Source organism: Peromyscus leucopus, chromosome 8b, assembly GCF_004664715.2.
Source record: "Peromyscus leucopus breed LL Stock chromosome 8b, UCI_PerLeu_2.1, whole genome shotgun sequence".
Taxonomy (NCBI): Eukaryota; Metazoa; Chordata; class Mammalia; order Rodentia; family Cricetidae; genus Peromyscus; species Peromyscus leucopus.
This window is the reverse complement of record NC_051086.1, coordinates 36924310-36945212: the sequence shown is the minus strand read 5'-3', so window position 1 is coordinate 36945212 and position 20903 is coordinate 36924310. Positions and strand designations below refer to the sequence as shown.

General features: G+C 38.7%; 1 protein-coding gene across 1 annotated transcript in view; it reads right to left on the bottom strand.

The window, feature by feature from the left end:
• Meikin (meiotic kinetochore factor) overlaps window positions 1–19941 on the bottom strand; it is a 44936-nt gene extending 24995 nt beyond the window's left edge. Inside the window, exons 1-8 of the mRNA XM_037201395.1 lie at window positions 19737–19941; window positions 19569–19644; window positions 18846–18933; window positions 17341–17401; window positions 12364–12495; window positions 8023–8142; window positions 6900–6939; window positions 4230–4294 (exon numbers count right to left, since the gene is read on the bottom strand). Coding sequence (XP_037057290.1) covers window positions 4230–4294; window positions 6900–6939; window positions 8023–8142; window positions 12364–12495; window positions 17341–17401; window positions 18846–18933; window positions 19569–19644; window positions 19737–19893 — 739 coding nt within the window. The 5' untranslated portion in view covers window positions 19894–19941. The remainder of the gene's footprint in view (window positions 1–4229; window positions 4295–6899; window positions 6940–8022; window positions 8143–12363; window positions 12496–17340; window positions 17402–18845; window positions 18934–19568; window positions 19645–19736) is intronic.
• Window positions 19942–20903: the final 962 nt, after the last annotated feature.

The following is a 20903-nucleotide window of genomic DNA, read 5'->3' as shown; positions in this document are numbered from 1 at the left end:
TTCTAGTTAGTCTCTGATTACTTTTAAATTATTTTCTATATCACTAATATGTATTATACAATGATCTATTATTATAATTTTTTGACACAGGGTCTTACTATGTAGTTCTGGCTGTCCTGGAACACAGTTTGTAGACCAGGCTGCCTTGAACTCACAGAGATCTGCCTGCTTCTGCCTCCTGAGTGCTGGTATCTAAGGCATGAGCCACCACATCCAGCACAATGAATTGTTATATAATAAATACTTTAGAATGGTGACATTCAGTGGGTTAACTACCAGCTTCATAGGGCTATTTAAATTCAATTGAAATGAAACACTCTAAAATAAAAAAGCTTAAAAATGAAAACATGTATCTGACTTAGTCATTGCTAGAGATTAGAGTCTAGCAATTAGCTTTGAAGAAGTCTCAATTTTTATGGCTAATAGCAATAGATAAGATTGCCAAGGAGCCTGAGCAAATATTGCTGGAAAGTAATTTTGTGTTTGCCTGTAACTGGACTGCAGGACTCTTGAGACAACGGCAGAAGCACAGCTACGTCCTGATCACTTGATTCTCAGTAAAAAGCCTGGCACACAGTTAGAACACAGTTGGGGTTGTTGAATTAAAGGATGTATAAAATTACCCTTAAGAGTAGGTATGATTTATATCTCGTGAATCAACACATAAAAGAATATAAAGGCAAGGCTAAAAATGTAGCTCAGTTAGTACTAGCATGTAGAAAGCCCTAAATTCCATACTCAGCACCACATACATCAGGTGTAGCATGCCTATAATCCTAGCACTCAGGAAGTAGAGGCAGAAGGATCAGAAACTGAGGGTCCTCTTCAGGTACATAGAAAATTCAAGGCCAGTCTAGGCTATATGAAACCCTACTCAAAAAACCAAGGAGAGAGAACCTGGCTATGGAGGCAGCAGAGCTAGAAGGGCCTCCAGTGTGTGGTCCATGGAGGACTTAGCAAGACACCTTACAGTTACTGTTACCTTGACCAGACCTTCAGGTGTCCGTCCCCCACCCTGCCCCCAGGGGCTCCTGCAACAAACTATTTGCCCAAGGAGATGAAGGCAGGCTAGAACTGGTGGTAGTCAGTGCTGTTGATCCTTGAGGGGATGGATACCAGCTCCAGCCAGGAAGAAAGGTGCTGAAGGGGAGGTCATCAAGGCTTGGGACATTGGCATAGTAAACATTAAAGTAGAATATGCCATATTACTTGTAAAGCAGAGTATGCTTATGGTTGGTACGTAGTCCTCCAAAGATGCCCCAGTGGCCACAGTTTTGTCTGAGATAGAGTTAAATTCAAGTGAGAGGATATGACAGGAGATGAAGATGGTTGAATTGTCTGCAGAATACGGACTTGGCCAAGGCCGAAGAAGGCTCTTTTAGCTTACGACAAATTTGCCTATCTGATGGAGGACAACACTGTTGTTGAGCTGGAAGAATGATAGTCTCCAGCTTTAAATGTCCACAGTGACTCCCATGTGCCTGCATTTTACACATACCCAGCTTCTAACGATGGGCTTTTGAGTCTGGTCCTTTCACAATTTCACCCTGGTCCTTTCACAATTTCCTTGTGAAAATGGCATGTGTTCCATCCACCCTTTCCCAGTGACATCTGCATAACAGATTGAGGAAACTGAAAAAAGGAGGAATACAAAAGGATATACAATTCCAGAATCACTACTCTATCCTACCCTCATGCTTTTAAAGCAGTATGTTCCAAACTCTTGATTTGGCAAGACCAAGGTAAGACTGTGATTGGTTTTTGTACCATTACCATTCTCCCATTAAAAATTTCCCCCTTTTTATTTTTGGTGCTCAGCATTGAGCACATGGCCTTGTGCACGATAGGCAAGCATGCTACATCCCTGGGTCTCTCTTTCTCTATGATTATTTCTCTTCTCTTAGTGTAAGAAATAAATAATTATTGTCCATTTTCAGTATAAGGTGTGCTTAGAGTGCTACAAAGAATCACAGATAAGCAAGAGTCACTTGGTCCCTCTCTTTCCTAACTAGTTGCTGGTACCTGATTGCCTCAGAGCTCTTGGGGTTGAAAAGTTTCAGGCAGTCTGCTATGAGACTATGCTAGAAGATTGTAACTCTCTGAAGCATCAGACTTTGGGAAAAAGTGGGCAGGAATTTCTTGTGATCAAAGACTTTAAAATCACTGTCTTGTACCACATCAGTACACCAGCCATTTTTGCCTTTTCTCCACACTAACCTTCCTTCCTTCCTTCCTTCCTTCCTTCCTTCCTTCCTTCCTTTTCCTCTCCTTTCTCTTCTCTTCCCTTCTCTTCTCTTCCCCTCCCCCTCTCTCTCCCTTCCCTCCTTCCTTCTTTTCTTTTTTTTTTTTTGAGAAAAAATGCTGGAAATGAAAGTCTAAGTTTTCTTTCTTGGCATTCTACATTCTTTAAATTCAATAGAAACCATGAAGTCCAAACCCATCCTCAACAACCTTTGTCAGACTCTCTTTTTTTATTGGAGAAATAGATTCTTCCCTTATACAATACATCCTAACTAGTTTCCCTTCCCTCCACTCCTCCCACTCTTCGCCACCTCTCCTCTCCCACAGATCCACCCCCCTCAATTTCCCTTCAGAAAAGAGAAGGCCTCAAAGAGACAACAGCCAAACAGGACAAAACAAGATACAATACAAGGCAAAAGCCCTCACACTGAGGCTGGACAAGGCAACCCAATAAGAGGAAAAGAGTCCCAAGAGCAGGCAAAAGAGTCAGAGAAACACCCACTCCTGCTGTTAGTAGTCCCACAAAAACACCAAGCTAACAGCCATAACATATATGTAGAGAACCTGGTGCAAACCCATGCAGGTCCCATGCCAGTTCAGTCTCTGTGAGCTTCAAAATTGAATATTAATTTTTTTTTATTTCTCTAGTCTCTTGAATGTGTTATTACAAAGCAAGGGCCTCAAAGTTCCCGTTGATCTCCTAGTGCTAACCATATAGACTAGATAGTCCACTCCTTCCTAGGACCTGGGCTTTACAGGTTCAATGTCTATGGCTAGAATACTGTTGTTCAGAACAGGAATGAGCTTAATCCCCCCACTCCACAAGACAGAGTATCAACGATTTAGTTCTAGTTGTCCTAGAAATCACTATGTAGATCAGGTTGGTCTCTCGAAAACAACTTTTGAAAATGAAGATTTTAAAACTAAGTTTATATTTTCAGTTCATATAAACATTTGAAACAATCAATTATTTCTTGAAGGAACAATTCTTCAATTTTGCTTTCAAATAAATGTTAGAAAACTTGTTACAAGACTACAGAGTGAGTTCCAGGAAAGGCACAAAGCTACACAGAGAAACCCTGTCTCAAAAAACCAAAAAAAAAAAAAAAAAAAAAAAGAAAGAAAGAAAGAAAGAAAGAAAACAGGGGCTAAAGGGATGGCTCAATGGTTAAGAGCACTGGTTGCTGCTCTCTCAGAGGACCTCAGTTCAATTCCCAGCACCCACATGGCAGCTCACAACTGTTTGTAACTCCAGTTCCAGGGATCTCTTGCCCTCTTTTGGACTCTGCAGGCACATGGTGCACAGGAAAACACCCATAAAAAGCTAATAAAATAAAATAAAATAAAATGAAATAAAAATCTGACCTACAACAAAGACTAATAAGGACATAAATGTCTTGCTAAATTCACTCCAATAATAAAATAAAAGAGTACCAGTAATGCAAGACATTTTATTGATCTCATTATTTTTCAGTCATTATAGGTAGCCCCAATTGTTCTCCTCTACTACTGAACCTGTAGGGGCAGGGGAAATGTGTCACTTCCCACTGGACTATGCAACAATGCCTAATATAGAAGTATTTCAAGTGTATTCCTAATAGAATAAACAATGGGTAGTATATGGATAATTAAGACCCATTTTTTCTAACCTTATAAATATTCTTTTCTTTCTTTCTTTCTTCTCTTTCTTTCTTTTTCTTTTTTTTTTTTTTTTTTTTTTTTTTTTTTTTTTTTTTTTTTTTTTTTTTTTTGAGATGGGGTCTGGCTATGCATCCCTGGCTGGCCTGAACTTGCTATGTTGATCTGCTTGCCTCTGTTTTCTGAGTGCTGGGATTAAAGGTATACACCACCACACCCAGCCAAATTTTTGTTTTTAAAATGCAACCAAACTAAAATGTTTCCTGGAATACCTAGTTTGTTAATACATGGTATACTGCAGCTAAAGTAAATATGTAATCATTGAAATAATTAGTGCCACTGATTATTACCTGATGCTAAATTTGAAGTATACTGTGGTACTGGAGAGATATGTGGGGCTTCTAATGTCATCCCTCTGTAATAAGAACAAATTAGTAATATTTTCTAATCTTTTAGTAACTTTCAATTATCCTCAAATTATACTGAAAATAAAGATGTGAAATTAATTATTCTGTAGGAAAAATATAACTGGTTAGAAAATGCATATTTATAGTAACAGATAACAATAACATGTACTTAGATGTTTATCAGTATGACATGTGTAGAGGCAAGTCATGATGTTTAGACTTACACAGACCTGAGTTTAACCACAGCTTTACTACTCATACATACTTCAGTGGCCTTGAGAAACAGGCTACCCAACCTGTCCTGAGTCTTACTTGCCTTATTTATGCAAAGAAATAGCAAACCTGCTGCCCAGATTTTCGTGGTAAGGATTCCAAATATGAGTGATATTTTTGGAAGTGAATATCTTTCTCTCTTTGGTGCTTCCACAAATGAGACTGTGTTTCATTCTAACTAAACATGCAGGAGAGGATGAGTTATTACAAAGATGTGAAAGGTTCCAACGTTTGCTCCCAAAACAAGGTCTAAGGAAGACAGATTTCCTTGAAGACAGCAGAGTTGAAAACCAAATGTGAGAGGAGACTTTCCTCAGTTCCTGTATTAGTGAACCTGAAAGACTGAATGCAGTAAAGAGCAAACATTTCTGTTATTTCCCTTTCAGCTTTTATTCCAAGTGGAACCGCCTCGCTTCTGAACAAGCCTCCATGTAAACTTTTTCTTACTAATGCATTTCAGATACACTCTGGTTTCTCTTCAGATTGTATAAGTCTTCTGCCTTTTACTAATGCATCTCAGGTATTCTCTGAATAACCAGCTATTTTAGGCAATAAAGAGTCTGGGGTACTAGCACACCTCCTATTAATCATAGAGCTCTCCCTGCTCTGCCTGACTCAGTGCTGCTGGGACAGCAGCTTGGCCTGCCCTTCTCTAGTTCTTATCCCCCGCCCCACCCTGCCACACACACTTTTCTGATGGTGGTTTCCTCTGGCATTGGATCAATGTGATCTGGAAGTGGACTTTTTCCATTCTGTAGGTTGCCGTTCCATTTTTCTGTGTTTTCTATAAGTATTCATTGAGGGTTAAATCTTAAAATTTTCACCATCTGCTTTAGTCATGATGAAAAGCTTTCAGTGACTCTCAATATATTTGGGACAAAATAAAAATCCCACCCTCAAGGCCTTTCACAGTTCAGATTGTGGCTACCTTCTGGAACTTAGATCCTGCCTCTCTCACAAACTCTCAGTTCAGTATACATGTCCTGAACCAAATGCTTCCTCCGATAACAATACTTCTCCCCAGTTTTCCCCATGGCAATTCTATCACTTTTTTTTGTTAGAGCCTCAACATCAAGAGATACTGGCATTATTTAATAATAACTACCTCCTCAATAATTCTTGCTAAAACAAAATTTTGAGTGTTTTTGAGACAATTATACAAATAATCCACTGTTATTGTTCATAGGAGCCAATTGAGGTCTGTCTGTTCTTAAACTTTTAGAAAACTAAATAAGTCATCAGTGCATATTTTATGGAAACTCTCAATGTTATACCAAATAGTGCACATAGTTAGAATCACACAGAGCAGGGTTTAAAACTAACTTTGCTATTTTTTGCCAATTCACAATGAATAGGGTTTTTTTCCTTTTAGATTACCAAAAATCTCAGAAATTAAAAGCCTAATTCAATTTAGTTAGATGATGTAATTATTTACAATCCACAAGAATTGAATATTTCCCCTATAACACTGCTTTTATTTAATGTAAATTTAGACAGAGAAAAAGTGTCTTTCCATCTTCTTTCACTGTGGGAAAATCACTTTGGTAGTTGTGCAAGGACTAAACTAAACTATCAATTTTGTAGGCTTACAAAAAGCCAGACTAAGAGAACCAAAGATTGGAATAACAAGCTTGAAATGATTAGAGTCAGCACACGAAGGTGGGTGCCTGAAGCAATGCTTGGCTTCACAAAATGAAACCTGATTCAATTTTGACAAAATAACTTTGATAAGAGAAAAATATACCCACTGATTTTTATTAACTGTTACTTGACATATGTACTATCAACTCAAAATGGTACACTCAGTCTTGACCACTTTGTCTCGCATCCCACCACTGGGTCCACCAACAAACTGTGTTAATTCTACTTTCAAATGTCCTAGAAGCCCAGCCTCTTACCTCAGGCACTCCTCTGGCTATTCCTTCCACCTACAGTGCTCTTTGCCCAACTTACCCTTCCTTTAGATAACTGCTCAAATGATGCCTTTCCAATGGCAACCTCCCCACCACACTCTTTAAAGTAGCAAGCTTCAACTCCAACACTCCAGAGCTCATCTTGCTTTATCTTTCTTGATATTATCCTTACAAAACAGCATGTGGTGGCACATTTACTTTTCTCTCCAAAATGTAATGTGGACTTGATGAGTGTGGCGATTTGTATTTAATTGATTTTACTCCTTACTATACTGTAATTAGAACACTCCTGGACCAGAGCAAGTGCTCAGCAAACACTGAATGAATGAGGTTCCTCTGAGTTTGTGGAATGTCAGTCATCACTATCATATAACTCCTACAATAAAGGGTTTTTGAAAAGTACAATATCAAAATTTTTAGTTCTTACATGTTTCTATGGCATTTCTCATAGTCTTCTGAAGAGGAACCTACCAAAGGGGAAAAAATCAGCCCATTAGACATAGAGATAATCCAAAGGCTTATTTCTCTTCAGCATACATAGTGACAAAACTTCTGATTTGATGTTGGACTGTTTTATACTGTTTTTCATATGTGTCTTTTAAGTTAGGCAAAGGTACTTTGAAAATATCAAAGTAAAACATAAAAAGTATCATGAAGTGTTATGAGATATATAAGTATTTGGGTAGTTCTTTATAATCTGAGTATCTTTCACAACTATTACCTCTGGAATTTTATAATAACCAAGTCAGCCAAACACACCAATTTATTTTTCCCCATTTTACATATGTGAAAACAATAACTAGTCAGTTACAAAACCCACCAACTGTCTTATGTATTTAGCTGAATCTATAATGCACAGTTACAGTAAGAAAGCCTATCTCAAAAACTGAGGTGGACTAGTGAGATGAATAAGGGGCAGACAGCTTGCCAAGCATGCACAAGGTCCTAGGTTCAATCTCTAACAAAACAGCAGTATTAAAAAAGATTGGGCTAGGCTTGGAGAAGCCTCAGTCAGTAGAGTACTTGCCATACATTCACAAGGACTTGAATTCAATCCCCAGGACCCATGTTGTGGAAAAGAAAACCAGCTCCCCAAAGTGGCCCTCTGGTCTTTACAAGTATGTCATGACACAAATATATGTACATGCACCTACATTCACACACTAAATAAATGTAGTTTTTAAAATTAGGAGCTGGCAAGATGGTTCATTGGATAAAGGTGCTTGCTGCCAAGGATGACAATATAAATTTGATCCCCAGGACTCCTTCAGGCTGTTCTCTGAACTCTATATGTACAAGTATAGCACATGCAAATGCTCATGCATACACACATGCATATAGACATATAATAAATAAGTAAAATGTAAACAATAAAATAAAACCCTCATGTAATACAACTATTATTAGATAATATTTGTAATTAAAAGCAATTTCAGCTCATAGGTTTAGATTAGAAATCACTTAGGAGAGGAAAAAAAAAACTACTTTCATTTTCCAACACAGATGAGGGATTTCCCTCATGACAGAGAAAAAACAAATGTAAAACTCACTCAAAATTGCTGAGAGGTTTGCAAGCTGTGGTGCCTTCTCTATAGTTACTGCTTTGCTGGTGTCCAGAAGAGTGGAATTCTTGAGAGACTTGTACTCTTCCAACATGGGATGCTCCCAGTCTAAAAAGCAGAATATGTCATGGTACACACCATACACATGTGTGTGCATATGTGTGTGCTAAATAAAGAAATGTAATTTCAAAATTTTAAAATGACATAAAACCTTGAAAAGCCTACAAATGACAGGTTACTCCATGTCCCCAAACTTGGGGTCCTATCCATTTCAGACTATGGTAACTGAAGGTTTTGGACAGAACAGAACACAAGGATAAGTTATGCTGGCATCAAGATAAGAATCTCTGGCTTAGTCCAGTTCTCTGTCCTTGCCTGTCTTCTGTCTAGATTTTTGCTTTACAGAGATCACTGAACTACAGGACGGCAGCGCACACATAACTGGCTGACTCTCGTATTCTCTGTCCTCCTCTCTGTCCATTAAGCCTCATGCCAGTGAGCAACATGGTCACACTGCTACTACCTGGTCTCTGTTTTAAGCTTTCTATTGACCTTGGCTATGAATGAATGGTGCTATCCCTGTTGCGTCCCTGTCTGTACCTTTCTACTGTCCATAGCATACTATTATATCATCAGATATTCTCTTCATGTATGGAGACTGGGGATTGAACCTAGGGCCTCATGCGTGCTGGGAAAACATTCTATAATTGAGCTACATCTCTGGACATTTTAGATATTCAATGTTGGTATCATGATGATAAAATATTACAAAAATCTTATTCTTCTGGTATACCATGGCAAACTTTTGGTTTTCCTGAATCAATGCCTCCCTATCTCCCCAGATGATTTACTTTTCTATGTATTTCATCTACTTAATCTTTTTTTTTTTGTTATTTTTTTTTGAGACAGGGTTTCTCTCTGTAGTCCTGGCTGTCCTGGAACTCACTCTGTAGATGAGGATGGTCTCAAACTCACAGAGATGTGCCTGCCTCTGCCTCTGAAGTGCTGGGATTAAAGGCATTCACCACCACTGCCTGGCATGACTTCAGAATTTTAGAAAGACTTTTGATATTTTAGAGAGACTGAATATTTCAGAGAAATTCTGAACTTTGAAAGAGTCTTTGGATGTTTTAAAGAGATTCAATTTTTATTATTTTTTTATTTTTGTTTTTGTTTTTGAGACAGGGACTCTCAGTGTAGCCCTGGCTGTCCTGGAACTCACTATGTAGACCAGGCTAGCCTCAAACTCATAGAGATCCACTTGCCTCTGCCTCCTGAGAGCTAGGATTAAAGGCATGTGCCACCATGCATGGCAAGAGACTGAACTTTTAAAGTATTTGAATTTTTAAAGACTGGGACTTTTAAAAGTTGGAATGTTTTATATTGTGATATTAAAATTAATATGCCACCTTGGGGGCAAATGACAAAGGAAAAGTTCTAGTTGAACAGTAATGTGTTTGTATGTTATCAAGTTGATAAGGGGTCAATTATGCTGGCTAGTTTTATGTCAATTTGAAACAAGGTAGAGTCATTTGGGAAAAGGGAATATCAGTTGAGGAAATTTCCCCACTAGACTGGTCTGTAGGCAAGCCTGTGGGACATTTTCTTGATTAAAGATTGATGTGGGAGGGACCATCTCATTGGTGATGCTGTCACCCATGCACCCAAGGGTCCTGAATGGTATGAGAAAACAGGTTGAGTATGCTAACAGGAGCAAGCCAGCAAGCACCACTCCTCCATCACTTTTGCCTCCAGGTTCCTCAGCTTTGAGTTCCCAGCCTGACTTCCCTAGATGGACTACAAGCTGTAAGATTAAATAAACCCTTTCCTCTACAAGTTGCTTAGTAATGATGTTTATCACAGCAATAGAAAGCTAACTAAGACACCAGCATCATTTGTTGAAGAGGATATCTTTTCTCCAATGTGTATTTTTGGTGTATTTGTCAAAATTAAGGTGTCTGTAGCTGTATAGGTATCTATCTGGGTTCTTTGCCTTATTCCAATGATCTATGTGTTGAAGTGCCAGTATCGTACTGTTTCTATTACCACTGTTCTGTAGTTTAGACCTTTAAATCATTGTTAATTGAAACAGAGTATTATTATCCTTCTCCAGGATTGCTTTGGCTACCTAGGATCTTTTATGCTTCTCCACAATTTTCAGATTGCTTTGTCCTGTAGCTGGGGAGATGGCTTAGGTGATAAAGTGCTTGTTGAGGACCCAAGTTTAATCCCCAGCTTCCACGTAAGAAAGTTGGGCATGGTGACAGCACTTCTAATTCCAGTGTTGAGGATGTAGAAACAGGAAGATCCTGGTGCTTGCTAGTCAGTCTAGAAAAGTGGTGAGCTCCAGATTCAGTGAGATGCCTAGTCTCAAAAAATAAGGTGGAGAGGAAAACAATCTACACACAAATGAGCACACACAAAAATACACAATTGCCTTTTCTATTTCTGGGAAGAATGGAATTGGAATTTTGACTGATATTTCATTGAATGTGCATACTGCTTTTGATAGGATGAACATTTTTACAATATTAATTCTTCCAATCCATGGGTATGAGAGATCTCTCCTTCTGGTATCTTCCTTAGTTTCTTTCTTCAGTGTATTAAAATTGTCATTGTAAAGGTCTTTCACTTTCTTAGTTAGGTTTATTCTAAGGCATTTTATTTTGAGGAAGGATATTGTAAATGGGATTGCTTCCTGGATTTCTTTGCCTTTGGTATACAGAGGGGTTACTGGGGTATTTTTAATGTTAATTTTCTATCTTGCTACTTTACCAAAAATGTTTATCAGTTCTAAGAATGTTCTAGCAGAATCATTAGGGACTTTCACCTATGGAATCATATCATCTGCAAATAAGGATAATTGGATTTCTTCCTTCCCTAGTCATATCCTTGTTATTTCTTTTCTTGTCTTACTTCTTTAGCTAGGATATCAAGTGATATATTGAATAGGAATGAAGAGAGTGGACACTTTGTCATGTTACTGATCTTAGTGGAAATCCTTTAAGCTTTTTTCTTCCATTCAACATGACACTGATCAGCCATAGGTTTCTCATATGTACTCTCTATTATGTATAATGGTTAGACTGGGTAGTTCTGCTTCAGATGACAGATCTGAAAACCAACTGGAACAGCTCTGTGCAGCTTTCAAATTACCTACAGTTGATTTTATCTTTACCTATCATTCTTGAGTCCCAGAGCCGTAATAAAAATTAAGTAGGATATGTATTTTTTTTCATGATTGTAAAAGCATAAAAGGATAAGTCCAACCAATTAAGAACATTTTCAGGCCTTTATTATGTTTGTTCACAGATACCCTGTTGCCCAAAGCAAGCTCCATAGCTAATCCAAAGAGAAAGAATAAAAAACTACCACAGAAGAATGAGTAATTTACATCAACATATCAAAACATCACACTATCCCTGTTATTAACAGATCCTAGAGTCATCTAATCCATAATCCCTCTGATTGAAAACATCCAAAAAGGTAAATCTTCACAGAATTCCAGCATTTGGGATGTTGAGACGGGAACTCAAGTACAGTTCAAGGCCAGCCTAGGCTACATAGTAAGGCTCTGTCTCAAAGGAGGCTCCCTTTGAGTAGAAAGGAACAGTTACCATAACTGTCATTTAAAAAATGACATCAATGTGCATATATATGTACAAATATTAACATATAACTGTATAAAACATATATGCATATAACTGTACAAACATTAGTCCACATTAGTTTGTACAGTTAGACACACATGTGACATTCATGCTCATACGTGCTGTGCTGTTGTCAAGCTTCCCTCCCTTTTTTGGCCCTCTCTCTCTCCTCCACTAGGTCTCCCTTGCTCTAGATTCTCCTCTTCTACTTTCAAGTCACTTTTCTGTTTTGTTTCAATATATGAGAGAAAATACACAATACTTGTCTTTTTGTGTCTGGCTCAGGATTCATGCTTTCTTCTTTCCAATTCACTGTGTCTTTATGAGTTTGTTTTTGAAAAGAAAAAGGTACTTTCTATTGTTGCAGGAAGTTGTAGAGAAAAGCCTATGTTCTCTTCCATCCATCAACCAAAGGCTCTATTTATAATAAATAATTAATGTAAGTAACTGTGAAGAAAACTCAAGCAGGGATTTGGCCTACTTCACATGTTATATACTGAAGAGTAAGAAAACTACATGTATTAAAAGAAAACAGATAGAAGTGCACCAAGATGGCATGTATATTTAGAGAACAAATATGCCTTCACCTTCACTATGTGCAAATGTATTCACTGTAAGATTTATGGACAAAGCAACATTTCTACAGCACAGCCAATTAAGGAGGCAATCATATTCTCACCCAAACAGTCTGAGCCTCTGAACAGCTCAGGTGATGAGAAGCTACTTCTACTCTCTTCAGTCTTCCTTGTATATGAGTCTGTGTCTGAACAACTCAGGGACCAACTGGAAACATCATGCTCCAAAGTCAGCCCTGCAAAATAAAGTGAAACAAAAAGAGTTGAATGGAATAGAGAACAAAATTGAAATCCCAACAATGCACATCTGTAGAAATGTGCCTGTAGTTATATAGCAAGATTTTAACATTGACTTCCCACACAATTAGAAAGTCATAATAGTATCAATAATTTTGATTTAAATCTTATATAAATAAATGCTTTGATGGTGATAAACACATTATAATCCTTTTTGACTGTTTCCCTAAGTTGTACTTTTATGGCCTACTCCTTATTCAATTCAGCTCTAATTCTAGTTCAAAAATTCAAGTTCTATATATAAGTAATTCACTAGCTAAGAAGAAAAAAAGGATGAATTCGGTTATTCCATCCAAAAAAAAAAAAAGACAGACAAAAATAACACAGAATGAAAAACAGATGAACAAAAGACTGAACAGACATCCCAGAAATACTCACCTGTATGTGCACAACTGATTTTTATGAAGACATGTAAGAAGTGTAATGAAGAAAGGATTGTCTTTTAAGCAAATTGTGTTAGAATAACTCCATATGCTTATGTAAAACCAAAACAAAGGTTGGATGTGTGACTTTGTGGTAGAATACTTGCCAGCATGTGTGAATCCCTGGGCTCAATCCCTATCACAACAAAAGCCCTTCACCCCCCAAAACAAAACAAAACTTGAGCTGAAGAGATGGCTCAGCAGTTAAGAACACTTGCTTTTCTTGCAGATGACCTGGATTTGGTCCTAGCACCTGTACAGCAACTTACAACCATCTGTAACTCCATTTCCAAGGAATCTGAGACATTCTCCTGGCCTCCTTGAGTACCAGGCACACATGTGGTACATATACATACATGTAGACACATTCATACACATACAAATAAATAAAAAAATCTTAAAATGTACACCATACTCGAAGAAACTAACACTAAGGTAGGCATGTTGGTACATACTTCATGAAGTAGGGTTATAGTTCTACCTACTCAGGAGGCTAAGGCAGGAAAATCTATCTGGGATATAGAATTTAAGGCCAGCCTGGGCAACTTAGTGAGACGTTTCCTTAAAATAAAAAGTATAAAGAGATCTGAGGGGAAGACAATGCAAAAGTGACAAGGCCACAGAGAAAGCCAATCCTTAGAGAAACTCAGACTGCTCTGCCAGCAACAACACAACAATTAAGCACTATTACACACACACACACACACACACACACACACACACACACACACACACACCTACCCTGAGAACCATGTGAACACAGGAGCTGACCGGGATATAAACTTGGGGATACAAGTAACTTAGGCAAAGACTACACACAATCCACTGGTGGAAAGGCAGCTTGAGCTCAGATACTATCCAGTTGCAAAGGTTAATATAAGCGCGCACAGTATACAACCCTTATAGCTTGTCTCATTCCTGGTTTACCTCCCTCTTCTCACTTCCTCTTTACTTTTTTTTTTTTTTTTAAATTTGAGACAGGCTCTTACTATGTGGCCCTGGCTGTCTTAGAACTCACTATTTAGACTAGTCTGTCCTGAAACTCAGTGATCCTACCTCTGCCTCCTGAGTGCTGGGATTAAAGGTTTGCTCCACTGTGTGTGGCTTCTTTTTACTTTTTATTATTAATAAGTTTAACTTTAATAATCTTTAATTTATTTCCTTATTTTTTCAGTCTCCTAGCTCCTTAGTGAGAATTTAGGTAAAGTATCCGATTGCTTTTTGTTACATTTTAGTATCTGGTTTGTTGTCAAATAATTTTTTCTGTTACAGTTGCCTGCTTCTCCCCTATCAATGATAGTGGGGAATCCTGAGCCTAGGAAAAGACTACCCACGAAGAAGATTCACATGAAACAGAAAAATGAATATGGAAAAAACAAACAGAACCAAAAAAAAAAAATCCAACAACACTGGAAAGACTCATCCATTGTGTCAGATACACAAACAACACAGAACATATACAAGATGAACAAGCCAATTCACAACAAGCTCACAACTCTTCAGTAACTAAAATCAGAGATAGTGAACTAGGCAAAAAGCTAAACAAATAACTCAAAAGCCTACTTTTAAAATTTTTAACAACTTCAAAGAGTATTCATGAAGTATTCAATGACTAGATGATGAAGCAGTCAGGGCCTAGATAAGAAAGCCAGCAATAAGAGTGAGAGACTCACTAACATGACAGAGAAACTCAGCAAGGAAACGGAAATTCTGAAGAAAAAAAAAAAAAAACAGAAACATTGCAAATTAAAGAATTCATTCATTACATTAAAAACACAGTGAAAAGCATCACCAGTAGACTAGCTCAAGCATAAGAAAGAATATCAGGGATCAAAGATGAGGTTGAGGATATACTATACTCAGAGAAAGAAAAACATAAGGGTGTCTATAAACATCCAAGAATTCTGGGACATGATCAAGCAAGACACCAAACCTAAAAATCCAGGAAGCAGAAGGGTAGGAACTGAGATAACAGCCAAAGACACAGAAAACTACTGAAATTACAGTAAGATTATTCTAAAACTAGTCACTTTGGAACTTCAGTGCTGGCCAGCCAGCTGACAAGCATGCCTCTTTCCCAATCCACAATCCTGGCACTGCTAGCCCAATCCATTTAGGGTCTCTTCCCTGCTACAAGACAAGGAAGCGTGAGACAGAGCTGTACTTAAGAGGACTTTAGTCAACAAGCATGAAGTGGTAGTTGCTTCCTCTGCTCTTAGACAGTAGACACGGCAGAAAAGCCAAATGGCTCTTTGTGATACTCCTCTTTGCCACAACATTCCTCTAGGAATTCCTGCAGTTCTGCTTCAAGAAACCCATTTTGCTCATAGTCCTTAATGGCATCATAAGAATCTGCAGCAAGTGGAATCTGAAAAGGCTAGGGGTAGGAGCTGTAAGTACAGACAGCTAAACAATCACCCTGAGATGTTCTGATGGGTCTGAGCAAAGGCTGAAGAAGGCTAGCCAGTACCACACTCATGCTGCATTTTCTTCTTTACCAAGAGATTTAGAAATACATTTTATAACTTACATTACTAACAATGGCTCTTGTGCACAGCACATGAGAAGCCGAGAACATCACAATGAAAATGCATCAAACAGCAGGACATACTAAAGCGTTTTCTCAATGAATCTAGATACTTTCAAGTCTTTATATTTCTAGATGTTGGCACTAATGTCAAAATAGATTTTGATTTTGCCTCTGTGAACTTTCTTGTCAAAGGAATCAATCATATTAGGAAAGACCTAACAATCTGGTAACTCATAGGAAGAAATTATCTATAGGTCAGTGTCTTTGAGGTAAAACTTTCTATTTGTAGGAGACAATAAAATTCCAGTCTGAAGAATGAATGAGCCCAGTAATGAAGGTGCATTGAGAAGTCTAAGTGAGAGCAGCCTATTTCACCATCACTGTCAATTATCCAGGGTCTCACTAGAAGAAAACATGGGCCTTTCTTTTAGTGCTGCTTATAGGTTTTAAGCCAATTCTATTGTCTTAATTTTGTCAATAATCGTAACCAGGGAAATTTTCATTAGATGATGATATTGGTTGAAAAAGCAAAAAAGATGTTCTCATTAAGTATCTTCTTGAATATGTATAATGCACATGTGCAGACATAGTCATTGTGCTGGATAGTTTTATGTTAACTTGACACATGCTAAAGTCATCAGAGAAAAGGGAGCTCAATTGAGAAAATGCCCCAATAAGACTGGCCTGTAGGCATTTCCTTAATTAGTGATTGATGTGTGAGGGCCCAGACCATTGTGGGTGGGGCCATTCCTGGGCTTACAGTTCTGAGTTCTGTAAGAAAGCAGGCTGAGCAAGCCATGGGGAGTAAGCCAGTAAGCAGCACTCTTTCATGGCCTCTGCATCAGCTCCAGCCTCCAGGATTTCATTTAAGTTCCTGTCCTGACTTCCTTCAATGATGAACAGTGATGGAAAGCATACTCCTAATAAGTTCTTTCTTCCCCCAACTTACTTTTGTCATGGTGTTTCATCACAGCAATAATAACTCTACCTAGGGCAGTTATCTTCATCTACACCAGCATATTCTCTCACAAGCCAAGTATTTAAAAGCAACAGTATTCTCTTCTTTGAAAGCAACCACCACTGATTAAACCAACTTCAACAAGTGATGTGGTGACTACAACTATTTTGAAAATCTACCAGTTTTTCATGGTAAAACCCAGTTTCCATGGAATCTGGTATCTGGCTTGATACTTTTCACAAGGGTTCAAGAAGTAAAACTTCAGATTTTCTCTTAAATCCTCTCATCTCAGAATCAAGAGGCACCATTGCATTTCTATGTCACCCTGGGCCCATTAGGGCCAAAACTTGGTTCCACACTAGCAGGTCCACTCCTCAAGGCATGATTCAGCTCCAAGTTGCAGGAGGTGCACCTGCCTCTGTCCTGAGCTTACTTGCTCTGGTCCTGGTGTCCAGCAGTGTGCCCTACCATGACTCTTTCAGCTCTGGGTGCCAGGAAGGCCTGCAGGAAGACCTTTGTACATACTGTTTCTTTTGCATGGATTTATTTACCATCTTTTTGCATAGCTGATTTCTATTCACCTTCAGATCTCAATTCAATTGCCACCCTCACATGGAAGCATTTCCTAATATTTCTAGCTAGGTATAATTAATTACATTCAAATCATTCTTTTTGTAATGTGCCACAACTATAACTTCACATTTACTGATTTAAACATGTCAGCATGGAGAATGAGGTACAGAACACTGTCAGAAGGATTCATGCTAGACTAGGGGAAAGACATCTTCTCTTCCACTGAAATAAGAAGTCAAGAGATACAAATGAGTGCATATGCTTGGAGAAAAGACAAAGAGCTGTTATCTGTTAGTCTTACCTGAAACCAGTTCACTGCTGGATGAACAGCTGTCAATCTCGAAGTCATGAGTCACTGACTCCTATGTGGAATAAGAATGAAAGATATGGCACAAATTGTGAGATGGCTATTTTAATTTGACTTTTTGATATTTTATTTGTTGTGAAAATGAGTGTATCAGAATATTGACCACAGATATATGCTATTTAATATTAAATCCAAAAATAAATATTAAATTACTATGAATAAACATGTGGAACTAGCAATAATCAACTCACTATTATGAGATAAAATAGTAAAGAGAAGGTGAATATTTTTCTGATCACCTAGGAAGGAAAGAAGGACTTTTACTCCACCTTTAAATAAAGAGCAAAATAAATCAGAAGAAAACAATGATAAAGAAGTCTAAAATAATAAAGTTAAAGACTCATAAGTCAATGAAAATATTTGCGGTGTGTGTAAAACTATCTTCAGTATATAATGAAGAGATATTTCACAGCAGAAGAAACACAAATGGACAATAATGAGAAAAAAGTACAACTTCATTAGTATTCAAAGAAATGGAAAATAAAATAACATGCAGCTTTTCATCTCTCATCATTTTGAGGAAGAGTGTGCCAGTTTGCCAACATGAATCACAAAGTGTCAAACACATCCACCCTTTGGCCTACTGCAAAATATTTGTCTTAAGTAACAACCTAAAATGCACACACAATCCTGTAGAAGTATGTCTATCAATGCCCACAAAAGCAAGACCTTGGAAATTCGGTCTCCCAATCTCCAGAAAATAGTCATACACATCTTAGTATATCTATTAGATAAAACACTATGAAGACACTAAGATATTATAAATACTTTAAGACTACTTAATAACATGGTAATACATAAGTCATAAAATGTTTTTAAAGCACAGAAAAAATATACAGCAATTTGAAGAAAGTTTTATATACTATTTTGAATATTTAAATTATCAACACCAAATACTTAACCACATACTGTGAGAACATGATGTAAAAAAATCGTTTTTTAAATGTCGTATGTGAAAGTGTCATCTCCTAAACACAGGCCTGGTGGGCTGAGGCGGAAGGATGGTGAGCTTAAAGCTAGGTTCGGCTATGGAGTGAGGTCCTGTCTCAAATAGTTAAATTATCATACAAGAATATTAGAATGCACTGTCACACACTGAATCCTTGGTGATCAATCATGTTTCTAGTTGCTAATGGACAAAGTCAAGTGGAAAACAGGAAAATGACTTTATACATTTGAATATACAAAATAGAACGTTCATAAGTAACATTTCCCCAGTACTCACTAAGATGAAAAACATGGAAATACAAAATTATGAACCTACTTAAGTGAGAAGCCCAAGGGCTCCCTAGGTAATGACACATATAACAATGTAATAAAAACACTAGAAACTATTAGATATCTATGAACAAAGACAACTTCATTCTTTTATCCAGAGGTGCATCTACTGCCTGTCTCTACCCTCTGTGTATGTAAGAAGCAGAGAGGAACATACATACACTCAACGGAGTTTTCTTTTCATCTGGGGTCTCTTTGCCAGGGCTATCATTTTCTTGCAGGTTTTCCCTTCCTGTAACACTTAACTGACTGCAAAGAAACAAAACAGTTCGGTTTACAGCATCCGGATTTGACTGTGTCTTTTTGTAGTTTAAAATCTGCAAGTTCCTTTAAGGAGGTCTTGGGGAACTGACTAGGAGATTTGCACCAAAAGCTGAATGATGCTACAATTGCTTTCCTTAGAGGTTTTGTTTCACTTTTAAGTAACTCGGCAAGCCTTCCATCAATGAAACGAATCTGTCTGGGTTGGAGGCTGTAGCTCAGTTGGTAGAGGGCCTCAAACCGAAGCATGATGACACAAATCTGTAATCCCAGATTTGGGAGGTGGAGGCATGAGAATCTGTTAAGATCAATCTCTACTACATGGGGAATTTGAGGCCAGGCTGGGCTACATGAGATTCCCGCCATTCATAAATATATACAAGTGTGCTATCTGTAAATGCATATATAACACACACATACATGTGAGAAAAGGACATATACGAGAATGTGTGCGAACCTCCCCCACCACCCCCCCAAATTTCTGGGTCTGTGTTTTCAGAGCAGAACCAGAGTATTCATTTTCTCCTTTGATTCCTCGAATGAGAGAGAGGCTACTAAGCAGAAGCAAAACTCAAAACCTGTCAATGCCAAGTTGCTCAGGGCTCTTATCCTAGGCGACCCACCTCGGCAGCTGTGAGCTGCTGCCTCTGGGCCTGTTCAATTCCTCTTTCTCAGTAATCTTCCGCAATCCCTTCAGACCTGCGAGAGGGTGCCACGTTTCAGGGGAGCTGCTCGTGCCCCCACTCAACCCCGGCCGAGGCCCACCCGCCACCCAGGCCTGCTGATTCGACCTGGCGGCGGCGCCTCTGTCTTCCCAGGGAGGGCTGGGTCCGGCTTCGGGGTGAGGTTGAGCCTCTCACCAGCCCTCTTCTTGCGGGAATAGACCCGTCGAGGCCACATGACCACTCCACCCAAGCCGGAGGGCCCCACACGCTCCATCTTGTCCATCGCCCTCTTCAGGAACTGGCCGGCCACAGAACGACGCCCTGCCGTAGCCGCCCGCCTCAGTACTACTTTTTATAGTCGCAAAGGCTTCTGGGAAGATGGTGGCCAGCTCCGGCTACGCCCTATTGAGGGCAAAGCAAAGCCTGGGCTACGAGGATTGCTTCTGGACTACTGAACTCAAGCTCCTTAAATTTTAAATGCACGTGCACGCACACACGCACACGCACATACACCTGCACACGTACCTGCATCCAGCAGGTCATTGTTTTTAGTCAGAATGACCCAACACCTGTTACACTTTGCTGTTCTGAGCACTGCATGCTATGGAGTTTTGGGTCTCTGAGCTCAGGGAATGAGGATGGGAGCCTAGCCTTACTCAGTGCAGGAAGACAAGGGGCAGATTTGTTAGAGATAGCTCCATCTGATAAGCATATTGAGCATGTGGCAACCATCTTTTATTCCTTTAAAAAATGCAGCATTTGACATTGCTGAAAATGGAGTCTGTAGAGACGACATTAGGAAGAGCTTGAAGGCTTTTCTGTGACTCCTCAATATTGTGCATGTACCTATGCAGATGAGTATGCATGTGTGTGGAGGTCAGAGGACTTTCTTAACCTTCACTGTTTTGGTTTTGTTTGGAGACTCAGTCTGTTAGTGAACCTGGAGCTCGCTGGTTTGACTAGACTGCCCGGTCGGCATGCTCCAGGCATCTTCCTGTCTCTACCTCTCCATCAAAGTGCTTACAGATGCATACTGCCCTGTCAGCTTTTTAAAGTAGATGCAGGGGATCTGAACTCAGGTCCTCATGCTTAGGTAAAAAGCACTTTACCAGCTGGGCCATCTCTCATCCTGAGACTCCAATAGTATGTGTGTGAATACAAACTGAATTTTCATAAAAAAATTACATTGAATTTTACAATTGAAAATTGGCTCAGGGAAACATTTATGGCAGTCTATTACTCATCAAAATATAACTTTGTAAAGAGCAGAGGGATCTTTATGGGCGCTCTCAC